The sequence below is a fragment of the Phyllobates terribilis genome, unplaced genomic scaffold, assembly GCF_046119375.1.
Source record: "Phyllobates terribilis strain yellow unplaced genomic scaffold, ASM4611937v1 Scaffold_3__8_contigs__length_932513732, whole genome shotgun sequence".
Lineage (NCBI taxonomy): Eukaryota > Metazoa > Chordata > Amphibia > Anura > Dendrobatidae > Phyllobates > Phyllobates terribilis.
Window position 1 is genome coordinate 909,239,553 of NW_027362763.1, and position 22,375 is coordinate 909,261,927.

General features: G+C 47.7%; 1 protein-coding gene across 1 annotated transcript in view; it reads left to right on the forward strand.

Moving 5' to 3' along the window:
• FBLN7 (fibulin 7) overlaps positions 1–22,375 on the forward strand; it is a 250,444-nt gene that overhangs the window by 222,295 nt on the left and 5,774 nt on the right. The window contains exon 7 of the mRNA XM_073672785.1: positions 20,647–20,785. Within this exon, the coding sequence (XP_073528886.1) occupies positions 20,647–20,785 (139 nt within the window). The remainder of the gene's footprint in view (positions 1–20,646; positions 20,786–22,375) is intronic.

A 22,375-nucleotide genomic window follows, 5' to 3' on the forward strand; every position in this document is an offset into this window, starting at 1 on the left:
GACAGGAGCCATGTCACATGGGAACCCCCTATAGTTTCAGTGACAGATGATGGACCTGAGTGGGGGCTAGTTTTGTGAGGGATAATTTAGGGCTTTTATTGGTAACATTTTGGGGTACATAATATTTTTCAATCGCTTCCAGAATAAGACAGGATCATTCTTATGTTCTATGCCTAGCAGTTACGTTGGGGTTCCCGTGTAAATCCCACAAAAATGTGATTCAGATGAAACCCCCAATGGAACCATCAACCATAATGAGGCAGATAGAGACACTTTGGAGTCCGTTTGGCATCTTCTCCAGTGGTATCCGTTTTTGCACAGATCTGTGGTCACCCACACTTGTGCACTATAAAGACGCCTAAAATGATAGGACACCGCCGGAACACAGAACAGTTCAAATTTACTCCATCAGCCTCATATGTGAGTGGCTCTGTCGGGGATTTTGTCCGAATAGCGGTTTTGGAGAATTTACATGGAAACTTCGACGTAAATGCTCAGCAGAGAGCGCAGGATAAATGTGAGCCATGCCTTGTTCCGATTTTTAGGAGGCAGAGTAAACAAATAGACAGCGGTACAAGAATAGTTCTTATTTTTATTTTTGAGCGGTTCACCGTGTGGCTGTCACGCAAGGTGAGGGAAGGCACAAGTGTACGACGACAGGAAGAGGGGAAAGGGAGCCCAACAACTAGAGAAAGTGGGAGTGGAGACCCCTAGGCAGATCTAATATCACCCTGTCTACCCTATCGTCACTATATAGAGTCCGCACCTATCACCGAGCAGGAACCTAATCCCTGAATGTCCCTAGAGCTAGGCCCTAGATAGGGAGGGGACAGGGTGAGCACTAGTCAGGCCCCACTACAAACTAAAGACAACAAGGTAAACAAACAAAGGGGATACACTTAGCTTGAGCAAACACCAGAGAGATAACGCCAACTGTACTCCAAGGGCACCAAATAAGAAGTTAGCCGACTGCTAGGACTCCAATCCTGCACAGAGGTACATAGAACTATCACTGGCGACTCTGTGGAGAAACTGAGAGTTTTTAAACTACCAAGCAAGGGTGTGTTAATCAGCAGCAGAAGGTGAAGGTCACTGCTGGATCCTAAAGGAAGAAGGATATCACTATACTACAGAGATGAGAGGATCAAGAATAGAGATGAGCGGTGTTCGACTCGAACTGTTCGCCAATCTCAAATTTGAGATGTTTTGAGTGGTGTTCGAGCCGTTCGGCGAACACGAACGATTTGAAAAAAATCCGTCTGTTCGAGGTTATGTTCGATAACTGTTCGTGCACCAAAATCATAACTGGATTTTTTCACAGTAATGCTGATAATCAATGTTAATACGCAGTTTGAGTGTACAGCGGGGCAGGGGGAGCGGCAGGGGATGGATCTCTGCATAAATAATGAAGATCTCCATTTTTTTTTCTCTTTCCCGCATTTACAGTGGGGAGGTGCAATCTGTCAGCCTATCAGCAGCGCACACACGGAGCGAACTGCTTTTTTTCACACAAGCAAGGGCATGTGTCATTGGCTGTGTATGTCACATGTCCTTGCCCTATAAGACCCAGCCATTTTCCCCGTCGCCACCATTTTCTCACTGCTGCAGCTGCGTGTTAGCCGGCACCGCTGTTGCTGTGTGCGCTATACTTTCAGTGTTAATTTCAAGCCAATTTTCTCAGAAATATACAGATAGCTTGGGAGTAGGGAATAGTTGTGATTGCAGTCCTTTTGAGGACTAGGTTACATCATTTCCTACGACTTTTAGCAGGCAGGTCTGTGCACTTAAATAGATAGGTTGGGAGTAGGGTCTACTTGTAATTGCAGTCCTTTTGAGGACTAGGTTACAGCATTTCCTACAACTTTTAGCAGGCAGGTCTGTGCTCTTAAATAGACAGCTTGGGGGTAGGGACTAGTTGTAATTGCAGTCCTTTTGAGGACTAGGTTACAGCATTTCCTAGGACTTTTTGCCAGGCAGGTCTGTGCCAGTGCTGTGCAAGTGTTTTTCACAGCATTTGGCTAAATCTAGCTAAGCAAATCCTTTTTGGCCTCTTGCAGTGTGTGTTAGTCAGTGGAGTAGCGTATCTCTGTTGCAAGCTACACCACCTGTGTATAGAATACAATTTTTTTTTACTGCACCTAGCCAAGTAAAACCTTTTGGGCATAGCATCATTCTATTAGGCCATCTATACTAAGCTCCACCAGCTTGCAAATTACTAATAATTTTTATCTGCATCTAGCTCGGAAAATAATTTTGGGCTTGTAGCAGTGTGTAGGACTTATTCTATTAGTCCATCTATACTAAGCTCCACCAGCTTGCAAATTACAAGTAATTTTTATCTGCATCTAGCTCGGAAAATAATTTTGGGCTTGTAGCAGTGTGTGAGACTTATTCTATTAGTCCATCTACACTAAGCTCCACCAGCTTGCAAATTACAAATAATTTTTAGCTGCATCTTGTCTGGAAAATAATTTTGGGCATAGTAGCAGTGTGTGGTACTCATTCTATTAGTCCATCTATACTAAGCTCTACCAGCTTGCAAATTACAAATAATTTTTATCTGCATCTAGCTCGGAAAATAATTTTGGGCTTGTAGCAGTGTGTGGGACTTATTCTATTAGTCCATCTATACTAAGCTCCACCAGCTTGCAAATTACAAATAATTTTTAGCTGCATCTTGTCTGGAAAATAATTTTGGGCATAATAGCAGTGTGTGGTACTCATTCTATTAGGCCATCTATACTAAGCTCCACCAGCTTGCAAATTACAAATAATTTTTAGCTGCATCTTGTCTTTTGGGCATAGTAGCAGTGTGTCGTACTCATTCTAACCAACCGTTTTAAGCAACTCTGGGGCAATTGATGCCACTTAAGTGGTGTCTGTGCCACAAATTTTTGGAAAAAATGGAGACTCTTTTTGGAGTCCCCTTGCTTTGTTTTATGTGACGTTGCCATCGTCAATTAGAGGTGGGTTGGGTCCCCCCCCCTTTTAACCGTAAGAAATACATACACTATGGCTTGGGGTAACACAGATGGTTGAGTCTGAAGAGCTGTTTACTCAGAGGTCTGCTCCAAAGCTTCAGTGTCTGCTAGTCAGCGTAGTAACCCAGCTGCGAAGCAAGCTGCACCGCCTGTGTATCTAATAATGATTTTTAAATGCATCTAGCCTAGGCAGACTGTGGGGACCCCTAACCAAACCCAGACGCTCAGCCCCCTAACCCCCCCTTTCATTGACAATACAATCATGTAACTCTTACAACTGGATGGGTGAGGATCGGTCACAGCTTTATTAACTGTTTATACTCATTCCATTAAAAATGCATTTTATTTCTAAAATAATTCAGCTTGTTGCAGCATGCCCTGTGTCTCCAGTCTCCACAACGGCAAGTTGGCCAACAAGTGTAACTCTCCAACATGTCCTTTCTATTTCCAGGCCACGGAGGATCCTGCTTACTCGTATGCAGGACTCCGACCCCCATCCTTCACTCTCAACGCTTGTTCCACTCCGTCCTGGAGTCCTGACAGTAATATGTCCAGTCCAATATCCTTAAAGTGAACACCGTCGGGCCGTATGAGGCCTGCTTTATCTCCTTCCAGTTGTCGGTGTCGTATCACTACACAGCCTCTGTCTCTTATAAATTTTGCCATCCGAATATTTATTACTTGCCTTGTCCGTTCGATGTCTCACGCACCTTGCCATACCGTTCTCGCCACAATCTCTGACCATACTATAGTTAGTTTTGTGAAAAATTCTCTGAAGCGCTCAGTGTCTAGTTTCATTATTGCCATTAGTTATGCGTTCTTGTGATAAGCTATGTCGTTTCCCCCGGCCTGTATAACTAAGATGACCGGACCTCTTGCCTCTCTCCCTACCTTGATTACCTCCATTAGTACCTGTGGCCATTGCAGGCCTCTAATACCTCTCCAGTTCAAATATGTGTTATGAAACTCCAATTTCCTCCCGCCTGGGCGGACTTTCACCCTTCTTTCTGCACAATATATATATGAGTTCTTAATCATTCCATAGCAAAAAAAACAGCAAGGAAGTGGTATTTATATGTCATGTCCTGCTATGCACCTGTTCAAGGCTGAGTTAATCAGAAATTTAAACACACATACCATGTTAAAATCATATAGCATAGAAACAATGTATATAAATGTAAATAATCAAAAAGAAAAAGAAAAGAAGAAAAAAGGAACATATATATAATAATAATCTATAATTGATCACTCATAATGATACAGTACAGACCAAAAGTTTGGACACACCTTCTCATTTAAAGATTTTTCTGTATTTTCATGACTATGAAAATTGTACATTCACACTGAAGGCATCAAAACTATGAATTAACACATGTGGAATTATATACTTAGCAAAAAAGTGTGAAACAACTGAAAATATGTCTTATATTCTAGGTTCTTCAAAGTAGCCACCTTTTGCTTTGATGACTGCTTTGCACATTCTTGGCATTCTCTTGATGAGCTTCAAGAGGTAGTCACCGGAAATGGTCTTCCAACAATCTTGAAGGAGTTCCCAGAGATGCTTAGCACTTGTTGGCCCTTTTGCCTTCACTCTGCGGTCCAGCTCACCCAAACCATCTCAATTGGGTTCGGGTCTGGTGACTGTGGAGGCCAGGTTATCTGATGTAGCACCACATCACTCTCCCTCTTGGTCAAATAGCCCTTACACAGCCTGGAGGTGTGTTTGGGGTCATTGTCCTGTTGAAAAATAAATGATGGTCCAACCAAACGCAAACCGGATGGAATAGCATGCCGCTGCAGGATGCTGTGGTAGCCATGCTGGTTCAGTATGCCTTCAATTTTGAATAAATCCCCAACAGTGTCACCAGCAAAGCACCCCCACACCATCACACTTCCTCCTCCATGCTTCACGGTAGGAACCAGGCATGTAGAGTCCATCCGTTCACCTTTTCTGTGTCGCACAAAGACAAGGTGGTTGGAACCAAAGATCTCAAATTTGGACTCATCAGATCAAAGCACAGATTTCCACTGGTCTAATGTCCATTCCTTTTGTTCTTTAGCCCAAACAAGTCTCTTCTGCTTGTTGCCTGTCGTTAGCAGTGGTTTCCAAGCAGCTATTTTACTATGAAGGCCTGCTGCACAAAGTCTCTTCTTAACAGTTGTTGAAGAGATGTGTCTGCTGCTAGAACTCTGTGTGGCATTGACCTGGTCTCTAATCTGAGCTGCTGTTAACCTGCGATTTCTGAGGCTGGTGACTCGGATAAACTTATCCTCAGAAGCAGAGGTGACTCTTGGTCTTCCTTTGCTGGGGCGGTCCTCATGTGAGCCAGTTTCTTTGTAGCGCTTGATGGTTTTTGCAACTGCACTTGGGGACACTTTCAAAGTTTGCCCAATTTTTCGGACTGATTGACCTTCATTTCTTAAAGTAATGATGGCCACTCATTTTTCTTTACTTAGCTGCTTTTTTCTTGCCATAATACAAATTCTAACAGTCTATTCAGTTGGACTATCAGCTGTGTATCCACCTGACTTCTGCACAACACAACTGATGGTCCCAACCCCATTTATAAGGCAAGAAATCCCACTTATTAAACCTGACAGGGCACACCTGTGAAGTGAAAACCATTTCCGGTGACTACCTCTTGAAGCTCATCAAGAGAATGCCAAGAATGTGCAAAGCAGTCATCAAAGCAAAAGGTGGCTACTTTGAAGAACCTAGAATATAAGACATATTTTCAGTTGTTTCATACTTTTTTGTTAAGTATATAATTCCACATGTGTTAATTCATAGTTGTGATGCCTTCAGTGTGAATGTACAATTTTCATAGTCATGAAAATACAGAAAAATCTTTAAATTAGAAGGTGTGTCCAAACTTTTGGTCTGTACTGTACATCAAATCATGTCTGATGTTTAAACCCGCTGGTACACGTGTATTTAAAGTATAAATCCACCAACTTTCTCTATTAAGGAGCTTTCTTCTATAATCATCCACCAAATCTCCACCAATCTCCATGGCCCACGGAGGGGCCACCACAGTCAGTGAATCCTTCCTTATTTAGTATAGAGTCTACCAATACTTTGGGCGTATTAGCCCAGCTGCGAAGCAAGCTGCACCGCCTGTGTATCTAATTATTTAAATTTTTAACTACATCTAGCCTAGGCAGACTGTGGGGACCCCCAACCAAACCCAGACGCTCTGCATCTAACCCAGACAATCATTTGATAGTATGGCTAGTAGCAGAGTCGCATGGGCTCTAAACCTTGCATAGCCTGTGCATTTTTTCAGATCGCTAAGGATGACCCAACTCGTGTTATCTGTAACATTTGTCACCAAAAGCTAAGTAGAGGCCAAAAAATACATAGTTTGAGTACTTCATGCATGAACCGTTACATGGATATGAAGCATAAGTTGCAGTGCGAAGCTCACTGTGCTACAATGCGGCCTAGCGGGCCAGGACAATCACCATCTGCCCCACCTGTGTCATCCTGGGGAGACTAAAAGCTACTGCGTAGTCTTTTACAAAAATTTGAGGGAATTACCACAGGAATGGTTTGGAAGAGGTATAAGAGTTTAGGTAGGACGTTCATTTTTAGTATACTTATTCTGCCGAACCAGGAAAAATCCTTCACCGTCCAAGAAGTAAGATCTTTATGGAGTTGTTCAATAAAGGGCCCAAAATTAAGATAAAATAGACGGGAGAGGTCTCTATGAATACGAATTCCTAAGTATTTGATACCCTGTGAGGGCCAGGCAAAGGGAAAGTTGGACTGGATGGAATCCTGTATGGATTTGGGGAGGGAGACATCGAGGGCCTCAGACTTCGCTGCATTAATTTTAAAATTTGACCATGTAACAAAGTGATCTATTTCAGCCATAACAGCAGGGATGGATATATGTGATTGAGTGATATATACTAGGACATTATCAGCAAATGCAGAGCACTTGTACTCGGTGCCTCCCACCTCAATCCACCTAATATTGGGGTTATCGCAAATTGATGAGAGCAGGTGCTCCATCCTAGGATGTATAAGAGAGAGGACATCCCTGCCTTGTCCCATTGATGATTATGAAAGGCAGGGATGACGCGCCGCATGTCAGTTTCCATGGGTGATCCGCAGATGCATAGTGGACATGGAATTTCTACAAATCCCATCCAGTATGCTGTAACATCTGGCCGCTGCAGCTTTGACGTGGCATAACACACAGCGTCAAACCCGCAGTGGCTCCTGACCGTGTGCACATACCCTTACTGATATTACTTGCAACTTTTTCCTCTGTCACAGAAACAGAGAGCCGTAAATTAGAACTCAGAATATTGCCCATTTAATATTGAATTTGGTATCAGATGTAAGCTCTGGTTATGGCAAGCATTCAAAGTTAAGATGATTATGACGCGCCCCTGGGCCTGTGTCGCGCTGCGTTGCGCACGCGGGAGCTTACCCGGAGCCGGATCTCTTGAGGGTTGTAGTCTCGTGGCGGTGACCCGGTCCGTGCCCAGGGAGTCAAACTGAGCGGCGATGTAACAGCGGTAGATGTAGGACGACTACGCCACCCGTTGAATGCAGCTATGGAGCTGCCGCTGCAAGACAGTCCGCTGAGGCCGGTGGATGGATGGTGCAGCGTAGATGGTATAACCCCCAACGGGAGGGGTATGGCCTCAGGGCAGCAGATGTGGATGATGGGGGTAGCAGGAACCACTCAGAGACGGTGCGGTGTAATTCAGGGTCTTTACTGGTAACAACGATAGACCCTCCCGGAGTACTTGCTAGTGAACGGGGCCTGGTCAGTCCTTGAGCAGATGGGATCTCCCCTGGCCAGGCGGAGTTGTAGGCCTCCCAAACTGACTGTACTCTTCTGGCTACCTTGCTAGAAGCGGATATAAGTAGCCCACGTCCCTGAGTGTACCGTGTGGTGCTCACCCATATGGCCGGTGACTCGGGGCCTTCTAATGGCTTCCGCTCCACGATGGCGGTGCTGGTCCCACGCGTGTGACCGTGCCTTCGGGTTTCTGGGCCTGAGGACCTGAAATCCCCTGCCGGTCGGCTTCTGCTGCTGGGTAAGAGTTAGTCCCCACAGCCTCGGACGCCGGGTCCGGTAAGAAAGCTTCTCAGTCAGGGCGAGCTCTGCAGCTGCCAGCCCCTGACTTGTAGTAGTATTGCTCCCACTGAGCTTCTGCTGTTTCTTCCTGTGACTGTTTCTTGTCTCTACTCTCCTTGACTGACTAACCCTGCTTCAGCCCCGGGTTTATATAGGGGAAGGTCTTCCCCTCCCAAGACTGGGCAGGAGGTGTGGCATGCACAGGATCCCTGACCAAAGGACCTCCCACCTGCTCTCAGACATAACATTACATTACTGTGGGAAACCAGACCCCTGGGGTGCCACATTCCCCCCTAGTGAAATTTAGTACTACGGGACTAAACATATTTTAGAAAAACATAACAAGATATAACAACAATAATAGTACAATAAGAAGAAACACATAAAGGTGGTCACGGCATGTCCGTAACCGGGTGTAGTCTTTGAAGAAAAGCAAGGTGTCCATTTCACCAAAACAGGGAGACGTAACCAGGTAGGGGTCTGTCCTACCCCGAGTCCTTAACAGTCTCTAGTCCATCCTGGGTTACGCTCCAACTATGTACAAGGATTCCCGGTAAATCCACCAAGGATTCCTAAAAATAACTGGAAACACAAAATTATACACAAGCAACAATACACAGATAAACATAAATAAAACAATTTATACACTTCAAATCCTCCAGCGTGCGGGTAACTGGCCTCTAGTGGCCCTAGTGGACCTACGGAGCTGACTGTCTGGCCCTGAACTACAGGGTGTAGGAGCTGTCAAGGGTAAACTGGGCAGCTGTCTACCGGCTCTTTGTCTCACTAGGGGTACGGCAGGCTCACTATAAGCAGAGGGTTGATCCTCCTGTTCTGCTTGTGTGGAGTCTTCTGCCTCCTGGACCGGCTGTTCTTCCAGCTCTACCTGTTGCTCCGTAGGTGCTTGGGATGCTGGTTGGAGGAAGGTGAGTACGGGTACCACAACTGCACCATTGACTTGAGTCCAAGACCGAGGGAAGTCCCCGAGCACAGTACTAACCATATCTTCCCTTTCCTCTACGGGTCGATGGTCTTCTTGTTCCTCTTCAGGGTTCCTCAGTTGTTCGGGACACTTCTTCAGGTGGTCCCGGGATACAATGGCTGTGGTTTCCCCTCCGTCTTTACTGATGGTACAAACCTTCGGGTTCTCGTGGCTTGAGGGCAGTACGGTGTACGGGTCCTTCTCCCACTGGTCATCCAACTTGTGGAGCCGTCTCTTCCTCTTCAAGACCTGCTCTCCGGGTACCAGGGGAACAGCGGGAGCATACTGGTTGTAAGTTTTCTCTTGTCTTTCCCTAGCCTGACAGAGACTTCGCTCCACGCTCTCCTGTACTCTCCGGTACTGCTGCTGCCTCTCTGTGTCCCAGTCTGTTTCTGGTGAAGTGTCCTCGGGTGTCAGGACTCCCATTTCCAGGTCAACAGGTAACTTACCAGGTCTTGCCCTCATTAGGTAAGCCGGGGTACAGTTGGTGGAACCTACCGGGATGTGGTTGTATAGGTCCACCAGATCGGGCAACTTCTCAGGCCACAGACTGCGTTCTTCCAGGGGCAACGTTTTTAGAAGATCCATTACCACCTGGTTCATTTTCTCACAAAGTCCATTAGTTTGCGGATGGTAGGGTGTCGTCCTTATCTTCCGGCAGCCATACAGATTGCAGAATTCCTGGAAGACCTCCGCTTCAAAGGCAGGTCCCTGGTCCGTCAGCACTTGGTCTGGGTACCCGTGTGGACGGCAAAAGTGCTGCTGGAAGGCTCTAGCTGCTGTTTGAGCCGTTAAGTCCTTGACGGGGACGACAACCAGAAACCGGGAGTAATGATCCACGATGGTTAACGCGTAGACGTAGCCACTTCTGCTTGGGGTCAGTTTTACATGATCCAAGGCTACCAGTTCCAACGGTTGCCGGGTGACGATGGACTGCAGGGGAGTCTTCTGGCTGGCACGGTCCCTCCTTCTCAGGTTGCACGGGCCACAGTCTCTGCACCACTTCTCGATGGTTCCCCTCATGCCTACCCAGTGGAACCGCTCGCGCAGCAGGAACTCCAGCTTCTTCCACCCGAAGTGTCCAGCTCCGTCGTGGTATGCCTCCATCACCATGGCTGCGTCTCTTCGTGGCACCACTACTTGCCAGAGTAATTCATGCGTCCGGGAGTTAACCATTCTGCGGCACAACTTCCCTTTGTAAAGGAACAGTCGACTCTTCTCTGCCCATAGTTGTTTGGCTTCCTCCGGAGCGTCTGGTTCAAGGCGAGCCTCCGGCCGAGTCAGCATCTCCTTCACCAGTCGGACGGCAGGGTCGCTGTCTTGCGTTTCCGCCCAGTTGTAGTGGGGTAAGGGGTTCAATGTAGCAGCCTGCTTACTCCTTACCCGGTGGGAATACTGGATAGTCCCATGACGGTGGAACGCAGGGAGTTCAACTTCTTCCAGTCCCTCCGGATCTTCTCCTCCGTCCGGCATGTTGGGCATCCTGGACAGGGCGTCCGCGTTGGTATTGGAGCGTCCTGCCCGGTATTTGATTGTGAACTCGTAGTTGGACAGACGGGCCATCCACCTCTGCTCCAGGGCACCGAGTCTTGCCGTGTCCAGGTGTGTCAACGGGTTGTTATCCGTGTACACGGTGAACCGGGAAGAAGCGAGGTAATGCTTAAAGCGCTCGGTGACTGCCCATACTACGGCCAGGAACTCTAACTTAAATGAGCTGTAATTCTCGGGGTTCCTTTCGGTGGGTCGCAGTTTTCGGCTGGCGTAGGCGATTACTCGTTCCTTCCCCTGCTGGATCTGGGACAGTACGGCTCCTAGCCCGATGTTACTGGCGTCGGTGTAGAGGATAAAGGGCTGGCTATAATCCGGGTACGCCAGGATTTCGTCCCCCGTGAGGGCCATCTTCAGCTGGCGGAAGGACTCTTCTTCCAGCTCCTCCCATTTGAAGGGCGGCTTCTGGTTCTTGGCCTTCCGGGACTGGCCTATCAGGAGGTCCTGCATAGGTGCTGCCTTTTTGGTGAAACCGGGAATAAACCTTCGGTAGTAGCCTACCAACCCGAGGAACTGCCGCACTTCTTTTACGCTGGAGGGGCTTGGCCATTCCTTAATTGCGGTGATCTTATCAGGGTCGGGAGCCACTCCGTCAGCGCTCACCACATGTCCCAGGTACTGCACCTTTGGTTTCAGGAGGTGACACTTGGAGGGTTTCACCTTTAGGCCGTAACTTGCCAGAGCTTCGAACACTTCCGCCAGGTGTTTCAGGTGGTCCTCATACGTCTTAGAATATACGATGACATCGTCCAGGTACAACAGGACCGTCTCGAAGTTTCTGTGGCCCAGACAACACTCCATTAGTCGTTGGAAGGTTCCCGGTGCGTTGCAGAGTCCGAACGGCATGCAGGTGAACTCGCTAAGTCCCATCGGGGTGGTGAATGTGGTCTTCTCCCGGTCCGCCTCTGCTACAGGAACCTGCCAGTACCCGCTAGTGAGATCCAAGGTAGAGAAGAAGTTAGCAGATCTTAAAGCAGCCAATGACTCCTCTATCCTTGGTAAGGGGTACGCATCCTTGTGTGTGATACGATTGATTTTCCGGTAATCTACACACATCCTCATGGTGTTGTCTTTCTTTCGGACTAAGACTAGTGGAGCTGCCCAGGGGCTACAGCTATCCCTGATCACCCCAGCCTCCTTCATGTCTCTAAGCATCCCCTTGGCGTGTTGGTAGTGGGCAGGGGGTACGGGTCGATACCTCTCTTTTATAGGAGGATGGTCTCCCGTGGGGATGTGGTGTTCTACCCCCTTGACTCGCCCGAAGTCTAACGGGTGTTTACTGAACACTCTCTCGTACTCCTGAACCACCCGATAGACTCCTTGTTTCTGGTGTGCGGGAGTGGAGTCAGTACCCAGATGTAGTTGCTGACACCAGTCCTCCATGTTTTTCTTAGAGCCGTTACCTTCCTCCGGGTGAGATGGAGGCAAGGGTTCCACAGATTGTATAGAATTTTGGTTAATGGTATATAATTTGGCTAGCGTGGCATACCGGGGCAGGTACACTTCCCTCTCCCCGATATTTATTATGCGAACGGGCACCCTCCCATGGCGTACATCAACCACCCCCCGTGCTGTCAAAATGGTGGGCCTACTGTCCGAGTAAACTGGTTCTACCATTGCCTGGTAATCTCTACCTCTCAGACCAATAGCTGCCCGGCACCAAATCATCATTTCACTTTTTGGGGGCATGGCAATAGGAAAAGGGTCACACATTCTTACGCTACCAATCTCACCGCCGGAGAGTTCCACCTGTTGCCGTCGCATCAGTGCCCGGATCTCTTTCTGGAGCACCCGCTGCTCGCCGGAGCTGGCGTTCTTGGCAACCTGCTGTAAAAGGAAAATCACCTCTGCAAGACAATTTTCAATTACATTAGTTCCTAGAGTTATTTTTGGGTGACTCTCATGTTTGTCAATATCTACAATGATCAGTCCCTGTGCTGCCAGTTCGACTCTACCGATTTTGATGGTCACCTCTTTAAATCCGATCTGTGGCACGGGCTGGCCATTGCTGGCGATGATACTCAAGTCGTCGTCAGGGTAGCGGGTAATATCCGAGTCATTCCAGTACTGCTTAAAGAGCACGTACGGGATGGTGGTGACCTGTGACCCGGTGTCCAGTAGGGCACTCATGGGAATGCCATCCAGTACCACAGGCAAGACTGGACGTCCTCCCACATATCTGTCGCGCCAGTTCGATGGGCCTGGTGATCTTTTTCCTGGGGGTTGGCCCTCTACCCCAGGTTGTGCCCGTTTAAAGAACAGTACCTTGCCATATGTCCAGGTTGATTGCAGCGGCGGCAGATGGGTCGTCCGTCCTCGCTGTATCGGTCACTGGGTCTTCCTCTGGCCGGTGGGGTCCTCCTTGGTCGACGCCACGGGATGTCCTCCGGTCCGGATGCCAGCTGGATCTTCCCTGGGGTGGAAGCCTGTAAAGACTGCACAGTTCGGGTTAGCGCAGCAACGCTCTTAGCTAGCTCTTGGACCTGATGGTGTAGGTCTGGAGCCGGGTCATTGTCCAAAGCCTGCGCATCAGCTCCCACAGGCCCTGCCGACAAGGGCGCCGCCTCCTGGTGGTAAGTGATAGCAGGGCGCTTGTGGGTCACAACGCCACCCGGTGCCGGTTCTCGGAGCACCCGGATGGCTCTGTCCTTGAACTGTGCAAAGCCCAGATGGGGATCCTGTAAGGCCATTGCCCGCAACTGGGTTCGGTGGGTATTACAATACAGTCCCTCTATAAACTGTTCGGTCAACAGCCTGTCCTCGTTTCCCACTCCATCAGGGTCGATCTGCTTAATGGCCCTCAGGGCCTCTTGTAGGTTTAGTGCATAGTCCCTTATACTCTCATGCGCTCGCTGCTTGCACCCGTAGAATCTAAGCTTAATCTCGGCTGAGGTGCGGGTATCAAAGGTGTCCTTCAGCCGGGTTAGTATCCCTGCGACAGTCTTCCTCCCAGGTGGCCAGGATTTTACTTCCCTTTTGGCTGCCCCGGTTAGTTGAGCCACCAGGATGCTCACTTTTTGCTCTTCTGTGAGGGGGTACACCTGGAAGAGGCTATTGTTAGAACCTTGCTGTTAGGTTTTTTTTTCCTTTGCTGGTCACATGACCTTGTTGGCCTATTTAATCCTGCTCCGCCCTTCTGGCTTTGCTGGACTTCATTGTATATCTACTTTCTAGCTAGCCTGTGCTCTGTGTCTTGCTCTGTTAGTTTGCTTGGTCTACGGACCTCTATGTTCTTTATATTTTGTTTGTTCGTCTGTCTGCTACTATTTCTGTTAGGAGGTGTCCCATATTCCTCCCAGTCCTTAGTACTTGTAGGGATTCCTCCCCCACATCTATAGGTCTTCGTACAGACTAGCTTAGGACTTTAGCAGGTCTGATCGCAGGATCAGGTTCCCTGTTACATCGTAGGGATTCAGCTGAGTCCTATAGTAGGGACAGATCTCCTCTCTTTCCTTAGCTCTGGTAGCAGAACATAACAGTAAGTCCAGCCAGCAAATTCTCTAAGGAAAGATTTTTTTTGTTCCATCATGGTGTCGGTTCAGGATTTGGCTAAACACCTGCAGGGACTCTCTCTGGAAGTGGCCGAGCTCCGTCAGCACGTGAGTAACTGTTCTGGAGCACATTTCTTGGAGCCTAAGGTATGTTTGCCGGATTTATTTTTTGGTGAACATCGAGAATTTTTTTCATTTAAAAATGCTTGCTTATTGTATTTTCGTTTGAGACCCAAGTCCTCTGGGGATGAATCCCAGCGCGTAGGGTTCATAATGTCACTTTTGCGCAAAGAGCCTCAGGAGTGGGCCTTTTCTTTGCAACCTAGTGATACATGCTTCAGATCAGTGGATAGTTTTTTTTCTGCTTTAGGACTATTATATGATGATCCTGACCGTGTCGCATCAGCTGAGACTGAGTTGAGACGTTTAAAACAAGGATCAGGTAATGTCGAAAAATATTGTACACATTTTCGTCGTTGGTCCACTCAAACAGGGTGGAACGATTCTGCTCTGAAAAGTCTATTTCTTGCTGGGCTCAGTGAAAGGGTTAAAGACCTGCTAATTGCTTATCCTACACCTGAGGATTTGCAACAGGCTATGCAATTAGCTATACGGGTGGATAGAAGACTGCGTGCTAGTGTTAATGAGAGCAAATCCTCTGCTATGTCAGTTTCTGGTTATGAGAATGTGTGTACTAACAGTGGTGAACCGATGGAGATTGGATCGGTGGCACCTCGCTCTCAAGAAAAAGACCGTCGTTTTTCGAAAGGCTTGTGTTTCTATTGCGGAAAATCTGGTCATTTGATTAAAGGCTGTGAGCTTCGTATGAAGAAAGAAAAAAAAATGGTCAGTAACGCCCGTATTGCCTGTTTAAATTCCAAGGGTGTATTTTTAGCTGCTTCCACGATTGCTCAGGAAAAATTAATGGAATTTCGGGTGTTTGTTGATTGCGGGTCTACACTGAATGTTATTGATGGGGGATTCGTGGAAAAACTCAATTTAAAACCTGAACCTTTATCATCCCCCATTGCTGTGGTTTCTGTGGATGGTTCCCCTTTGAAGAATATTACTCTCAAGGTCTGTGAATTTCCTCTCACTATTAATGGTGTTCACCATGAGAAATTGGATTTGGTAGTGTTGAATAACTTGCCTTCTCCAGTAATATTGGGTTTGCCCTGGTTAAAATTTCACAATCCTGTACTGGATTGGTCTACCAGTGAAATTAAATCCTGGAGCCATAAATGTTATGACAAGTGTTGTAACGGGCGTATTGCAGCTTTGGATAGGGGAGAATTACCTGTTCCTATTCAGGATTTTTGGAGAGTTTTTTCTGAGAAAGAATCGCAGGTTTTGCCTCCCCATAGAGACTATGATTGTTCTATTGAATTTGTCCCTGGAGCGACTCTTCCTAAAAGTCGTTTATTTAACCTTACTATTCCTGAGAGGAAGGCTTTGGAGGAATACATACAGACAAGTTTGGCCGCCGGTCACATTAGGCCCTCTAAGTCTCCTGTGGCGGTTGGATTTTTTTTTGTAAAAAAAAAGGACGGCGGTTTACGTCCTTGTCTGGATTTTCGTGAGATTAACAAAATTACGGTACGCAATCCTTACCCACTGCCATTGATTCCTGATCTGTTTAACCAGTTATTGGGGGCCAAGTGGTTCTCTAAAATTGACCTTAAGGGGGCATACAATCTGTTGCGCATGAAGGAGGGTGATGAATGGAAGACTGCTTTTAACACTCCTTTGGGTCATTTTGAGAATCTGGTTATGCCTTTTGGTCTTACTAATGCTCCTGCATTTTTTCAGAATCTGATTAATGACATCCTTAGACCTTTGATCGGTAAAAATGTGGTTGTGTATTTGGATGACATTTTGATTTATTCGCCAGATCTGGAGTCTCATTGGCGGAGCGTGCGTGAGGTATTACAGTTATTAATGGACAATTCGCTTTTTGCTAAGCTGGAGAAATGTGAGTTCGCTGTACAGAGAATTAGTTTTTTGGGCTACATTATCTCCAGCAAAGGTTTTGAGATGGATCCGGTTAAGGTTCAGGCTGTGCAGGAATGGCCTAGGCCTATTGGTTTGAAATCGATACAGAGGTTTTTGGGTTTCGCCAATTACTATAGAAAATTCATAAAAAATTTTTCTAGTATTGTCAAACCTCTGACTGATCTCACCAGGAAAGGTGCTGATGCGGTTCAGTGGTCTTCTGAGGCCATTGAAGCTTTTGTGTATCTCAAGGAGAGGTTCACCTCTGCTCCCATCCTTATGCAGCCTGATGTTACTAGGCCGTTTTTGGTTGAGGTTGATGCTTCCTCTGTGGGGGTTGGCGCAGTATTGTCTCAGGATAACGGGGATGGATTACATCCCTGTGCCTTTTTTTCAAAAAAATTTTCAGAGACTGAATTGAATTACGATATTGGTAATCGGGAATTATTGGCTATTAAACTCGCATTTGAACACTGGCGCCACTTCTTGGAAGGTGCGGAATTTCCCGTTCAGGTTCTTACGGATCATAAAAATCTGATATATCTTGACGCTGCCAAGCGCCTGAATGCCCGTCAGGCTAGGTGGGCACTGTTTTTCTCGCGGTTTAATTTCTCCGTTACTTACATCCCTGGTACTAAGAATGTTAAGGCGGATGCCTTGTCTCGCAGTTTTTCTCCCATAGTCGGTGCTGAGAAAGAGGAAAACATTTTACAAGAAGGTGTTGTGATAGCTGCTTTAGACTCCGTTTTGGAAGATGAGATTCTTAAAGCTCAGGAGAATGCCCCATCTAACACTCCTCATGGGAGGTTGTTTGTGCCTGGGACCTTTAGGAGAGATTTGTTTGTTGAGTGTCACGAATCTCGGTTGGCAGGTCATCCCGGAATCTCTGAGACCAAGAGACTGGTGGGTCGCAGTTTTTGGTGGCCTGGATGGCAGAAGGAAGTCATTAAGTGGGTACGCCAATGTACTGTATGTGCTAGATCTAAGTCCTCACATACTCCTGCTGCGGGGTTGCTTTGTCCTTTGGAGGTCCCCAGTGCTCCTTGGACACATTTGGCTATGGACTTTATAACTGACCTTCCCCCCTCTGAGGGTTTTACTGTCATCTGGGTGGTCGTGGACCGTTTTAGCAAGATGTGTCACTTGGTTCCCTTCATCAAACTGCCCTGCGCTAAAACTCTCGCTAAGGCCTTTGTCAAGGAAATTGTCAGACTTCATGGCGTTCCTACTGACATTGTTTCTGATAGGGGTCCTCAGTTCGTGGCTCGTTTTTGGCGTGCCTTTTGTGACAGGTTGGGAATTCATTTGTCGTTTTCGTCCGGATATCATCCTGAATCTAATGGCCAGACAGAAAGGAAAAACCAGGATGTTGAGCAGTTCTTGCGTTGTTTTGTGGCAGACAATCAAGAGGGGTGGTCTGAGTTTCTGCCACTTGCCGAATTTGCTCTGAACAATCATACATCTTCTTCTGCTGGTTGTTCGCCTTTTTTTTGTTGTTCTGGGAGACATCCGTCGTTTGGGTCGTTCTCCAAGTTGGGATCTGCCGTGCCTGAGGAGGAGAATTTTTCCGGTGATTTGGAAAAAGTTTGGACGGATGTGCGTGGTAATCTTCAGGAGGCCAACAGAAAATCTAAAGACTACTTTGATAGGAAACGACAGGAGGTTTTGTTCGCTGTTGGTGACATGGTTTGGTTGTCCTCTAGGAATCTGCGGTTGAGGATTCCTTCTAAGAAATTGGGTCCCAAGTTTGTAGGGCCCTTTAAGGTGCTTCAGGTTGTCAACCAATCTGCTGTTAGGTTGGAGGTTCCTACCTCCTGGAGAATTAATCCGGTCTTTCATGTCTCTCTGTTAAAAAAAGCTGTTGTGTCGGATGGTGACGCCTCTGCCTCTGTTCCTCCGGTGGTGGAGGACGGGGAATATGAAATTTCTCGCATCCTTGACTCTAGACGGTATAGAGGTAGTTTGCAGTATCTTGTGGCCTGGAAAGGTTTCGGACCCGAGGATAACTCTTGGGTGAGGTCAGATGATGTTTCCGCGTCCAGACTTATCAGAGCGTTTCACAGGAGATTTCCTGATAAGCCTGGTCCTAGGGGATCCGGAGGATCCTCTTAGAAGGGGGGGTACTGTTAGAACCTTGCTGTTAGGTTTTTTTTTCCTTTGCTGGTCACATGACCTTGTTGGCCTATTTAATCCTGCTCCGCCCTTCTGGCTTTGCTGGACTTCATTGTATATCTACTTTCTAGCTAGCCTGTGCTCTGTGTCTTGCTCTGTTAGTTTGCTTGGTCTACGGACCTCTATGTTCTTTATATTTTGTTTGTTCGTCTGTCTGCTACTATTTCTGTTAGGAGGTGTCCCATATTCCTCCCAGTCCTTAGTACTTGTAGGGATTCCTCCCCCACATCTATAGGTCTTCGTACAGACTAGCTTAGGACTTTAGCAGGTCTGATCGCAGGATCAGGTTCCCTGTTACATCGTAGGGATTCAGCTGAGTCCTATAGTAGGGACAGATCTCCTCTCTTTCCTTAGCTCTGGTAGCAGAACATAACAGCTATCCAGCTTTTCTCTAAAGTCATGCAGGGTATGTGACTCCCCTGAGTACTGGGGTAGCCAAGCTGCTCCCGGGATATAGGGCATGGTGAAGGGCATAACTGCAGCAGCGGTGGCGCTGGCGGGGGTTGAGGCAATGAAGCTCTCCTCCGCATCCGACATCTTCCTCCCCCCTAGTGGACCGTGGCCTACCTTGCGATGATCCTGTTCCGTAGGCCGCGGCTCCGCAGTAGATCGTCAGGGTTGAGGACCTTCCGTCGCGCTCCGGTGACGTCGGCGTCTGCTGGGCTCCTTCCAGGACCTTACGCAACGTCCGGACGTGAGGCGGGGCTTCAGTTCTCGCGCGCTTTCGGAGTCCACGCCCCTCTTCTTCCCGCGCGGCGTCCTCAAGATGGCGTCCAACGGCGGGAAAACTCCACGGATGGCGGGAAGAAGGCTGAAGATGGCGCCGGATGGCGGGAATCTTCACAGATGGCGGGAAGAAGGCTGAAAATGGCGCCGGATGGCGGGAATCTTCACCGATGGCGGGAAAACTTCACGGATGGTAAGTTTTAAAAGTCTCTTTTTCAGGCACGCAGTACCCGGTGGTTGCGGGCACGAAATCCTGCCGACTACGCCAAAGTTGACGCGCCCCTGGGCCTGTGTCGCGCTGCGTTGCGCACGCGGGAGCTTACCCGGAGCCGGATCTCTTGAGGGTTGTAGTCTCGTGGCGGTGACCCGGTCCGTGCCCAGGGAGTCAAACTGAGCGGCGATGTAACAGCGGTAGATGTAGGACGACTACGCCACCCGTTGAATGCAGCTATGGAGCTGCCGCTGCAAGAGAGTCCGCTGAGGCCGGTGGATGGATGGTGCAGCGTAGATGGTATAACCCCCAACGGGAGGGGTATGGCCTCAGGGCAGCAGATGTGGATGATGGGGGTAGCAGGAACCACTCAGAGACGGTGCGGTGTAATTCAGGGTCTTTACTGGTAACAACGATAGACCCTCCCGGAGTACTTGCTAGTGAACGGGGCCTGGTCAGTCCTTGAGCAGATGGGATCTCCCCTGGCCAGGCGGAGTTGTAGGCCTCCCAAACTGACTGTACTCTTCTGGCTACCTTGCTAGAAGCGGATATAAGTAGCCCACGTCCCTGAGTGTACCGTGTGGTGCTCACCCGTATGGCCGGTGACTCGGGGCCTTCTAATGGCTTCCGCTCCACGATGGCGGTGCTGGTCCCACGCGTGTGACCGTGCCTTCGGGTTTCTGGGCCTGAGGACCTGAAATCCCCTGCCGGTCGGCTTCTGCTGCTGGGTAAGAGTTAGTCCCCACAGCCTCGGACGCCGGGTCCGGTAAGAAAGCTTCTCAGTCAGGGCGAGCTCTGCAGCTGCCAGCCCCTGACTTGTAGTAGTATTGCTCCCACTGAGCTTCTGCTGTTTCTTCCTGTGACTGTTTCTTGTCTCTACTCTCCTTGACTGACTAACCCTGCTTCAGCCCCGGGTTTATATAGGGGAAGGTCTTCCCCTCCCAAGACTGGGCAGGAGGTGTGGCATGCACAGGATCCCTGACCAAAGGACCTCCCACCTGCTCTCAGACATAACATTACATTACTGTGGGAAACCAGACCCCTGGGGTGCCACAATTACTTACATCCACTCATGGTTTAGACAGAAATATCTGTGTCTATGCACAGGCCAGAGTGGACCTGGACTATGGAAACAGCTGAGCAGTCTGCACTATGCTTTTTTTGTAACTCAAATAGAAGTATATGTGAGGAATGGAAACAACGTGCTTTATCCTTAATTCTTGAGTTTTATTTTTATCGTAGATACAGAAACAGCATAGGGCAGTCAGCATGACTGTTGCAGGGGTCTAACCTTCCTATGGTCTGTGCATAGAGGCAGATAATGCCCCTTTAATGTTATGTCTCCCTTCCTGAGGTTTTCTTTAAAAGATCCTAAAGTTTTCCTAGTAGTGATCTACTTGTTAAACTAAATGTAACCCTACATTATTGTCTGTTTAATTTTCAGATATAGATGAATGTACATTAGGATTACACAACTGCACAAAACACTCCATGTGCATAAACACTGCGGGTGGTTTTCAGTGTCTCCTCCCTGAGTGTCCAAAACCCAATGGGAATATCAGCTATGTGAAGACATCACCAATGTAAGTAGAGAATCCTTAACTTAACATGGTTGAGTTGAAGGTCAGTTACTCTACCCTCATAAATAATAAAATACCATGAAGTTGAAATTTATAACCTTATATGTAACCACAAATTGCATTCAGACTAGAGCGCTGCTCTCACTTCCTAGATACTGTTGCAGAAGATAAGACTCAATGCAATTTATTCATCTTATGCTTGGAAAAAATGAGTAACATTTGGAATTTTTAGCCTTCAATCATCTTCATTATTTTGTCTGAAGGATTTTCTATTGAATTAATACCATCACCCCCAAAATGCATTTTAAATGCACTATACAGTGTTGTTGGGACTTAGCCCCTATAACAACCATACTAGCACTGTTCCTATTACTGCTACAATACCCGAGAAAATAGATTTTAATTCATGTTCAAATGAGAAGGCTTTTGTGCACCCATTTCATGGCCAAGAGTGTGGTGCACCATCACACATCCTCATTTGCATATTGGATCCTTCCCCCGCTTCTGATTGTCAGTGCTTGACTCCCATAGCGAGAACTGTCTGAATGCTGCCACATATGTGCAGTCGAGCACGCATGCAATTGCTGCCCACGTTTTCCTCTGTCTCCTTTCTTCTGACTCTCTCGCTACACTAATACACCCGGAAATGCGGTGAGCAAGGTCAGAAGAAAGGAGACAGGGAGGAGCATGCTCTTGGCCACACACATACACCGGCAGCAATCAAACAGTATTTGCTCTGGGAAGCAAGCATTGTCAATCAGAAAAGGGGGAATGGCTACAATATGCATATGAGGAGGTATAATGGTGCCCCACACTCTTGGCCATGCCAAGGGCACAGCAAAGCCTCCTCATTTGCATGTGAAGTAAAAGTTATTTTCTCTGACACTGTTCCAGGAACAGGGTCAGTGCTACTATGGTTGCTATAGAGGTTAAGTCCCCTACAACACTGTGTAGCCCATTTAAAATGCATCTTTGGGGTGATGGACTCCCTTTAAACAACTGCCTAGCAACAATCATTATGCTACATTTTGTGGAGACTATCAATTACCGGGGGTCACATGATGCTTGTGAGCGGCCAGTGATAGCGCCGCTCACTGGTATTATCTGCAACACAAGGTATTTACAGAGATACTTATGCCCACGTGCTGAATACATTGAGTAACTTAAAAAAAAGTACCCAACAACCCCTTTAATGAAAGGGTTATTCCTATCTCCAAGATCCTATCCCATTATGTAGTTGTAACGCTGGTGGGTGTGGACTCAATGCGCCACGGGTCGGGCTTACTCAGAAGGAGCATGACTAAGCAACTGCCTGGTTTTTGATAGAGCCTCTGGTGGTGAGGTTAGGCTTGGCCACAGGTAGTCGGCAGGTACTATTCCAGGGCAGTCCCCGGGGGACAGCTCCTGACCGGAGGGTCAGAGGCACGGGTACGGGGAACAGGAGGGCAAAAATAAAACATGGTCATACGGTCCAAGGTCGGAATAGGCAGTAGAGGATCAGTAAACGAGGTCAAGGTCAAGCAGAGAGGTCAGGCAGTACAGGTAAACAGGCCGGATCGTTAATGGGAAGCGGAATACAGAAGGATGCATTCA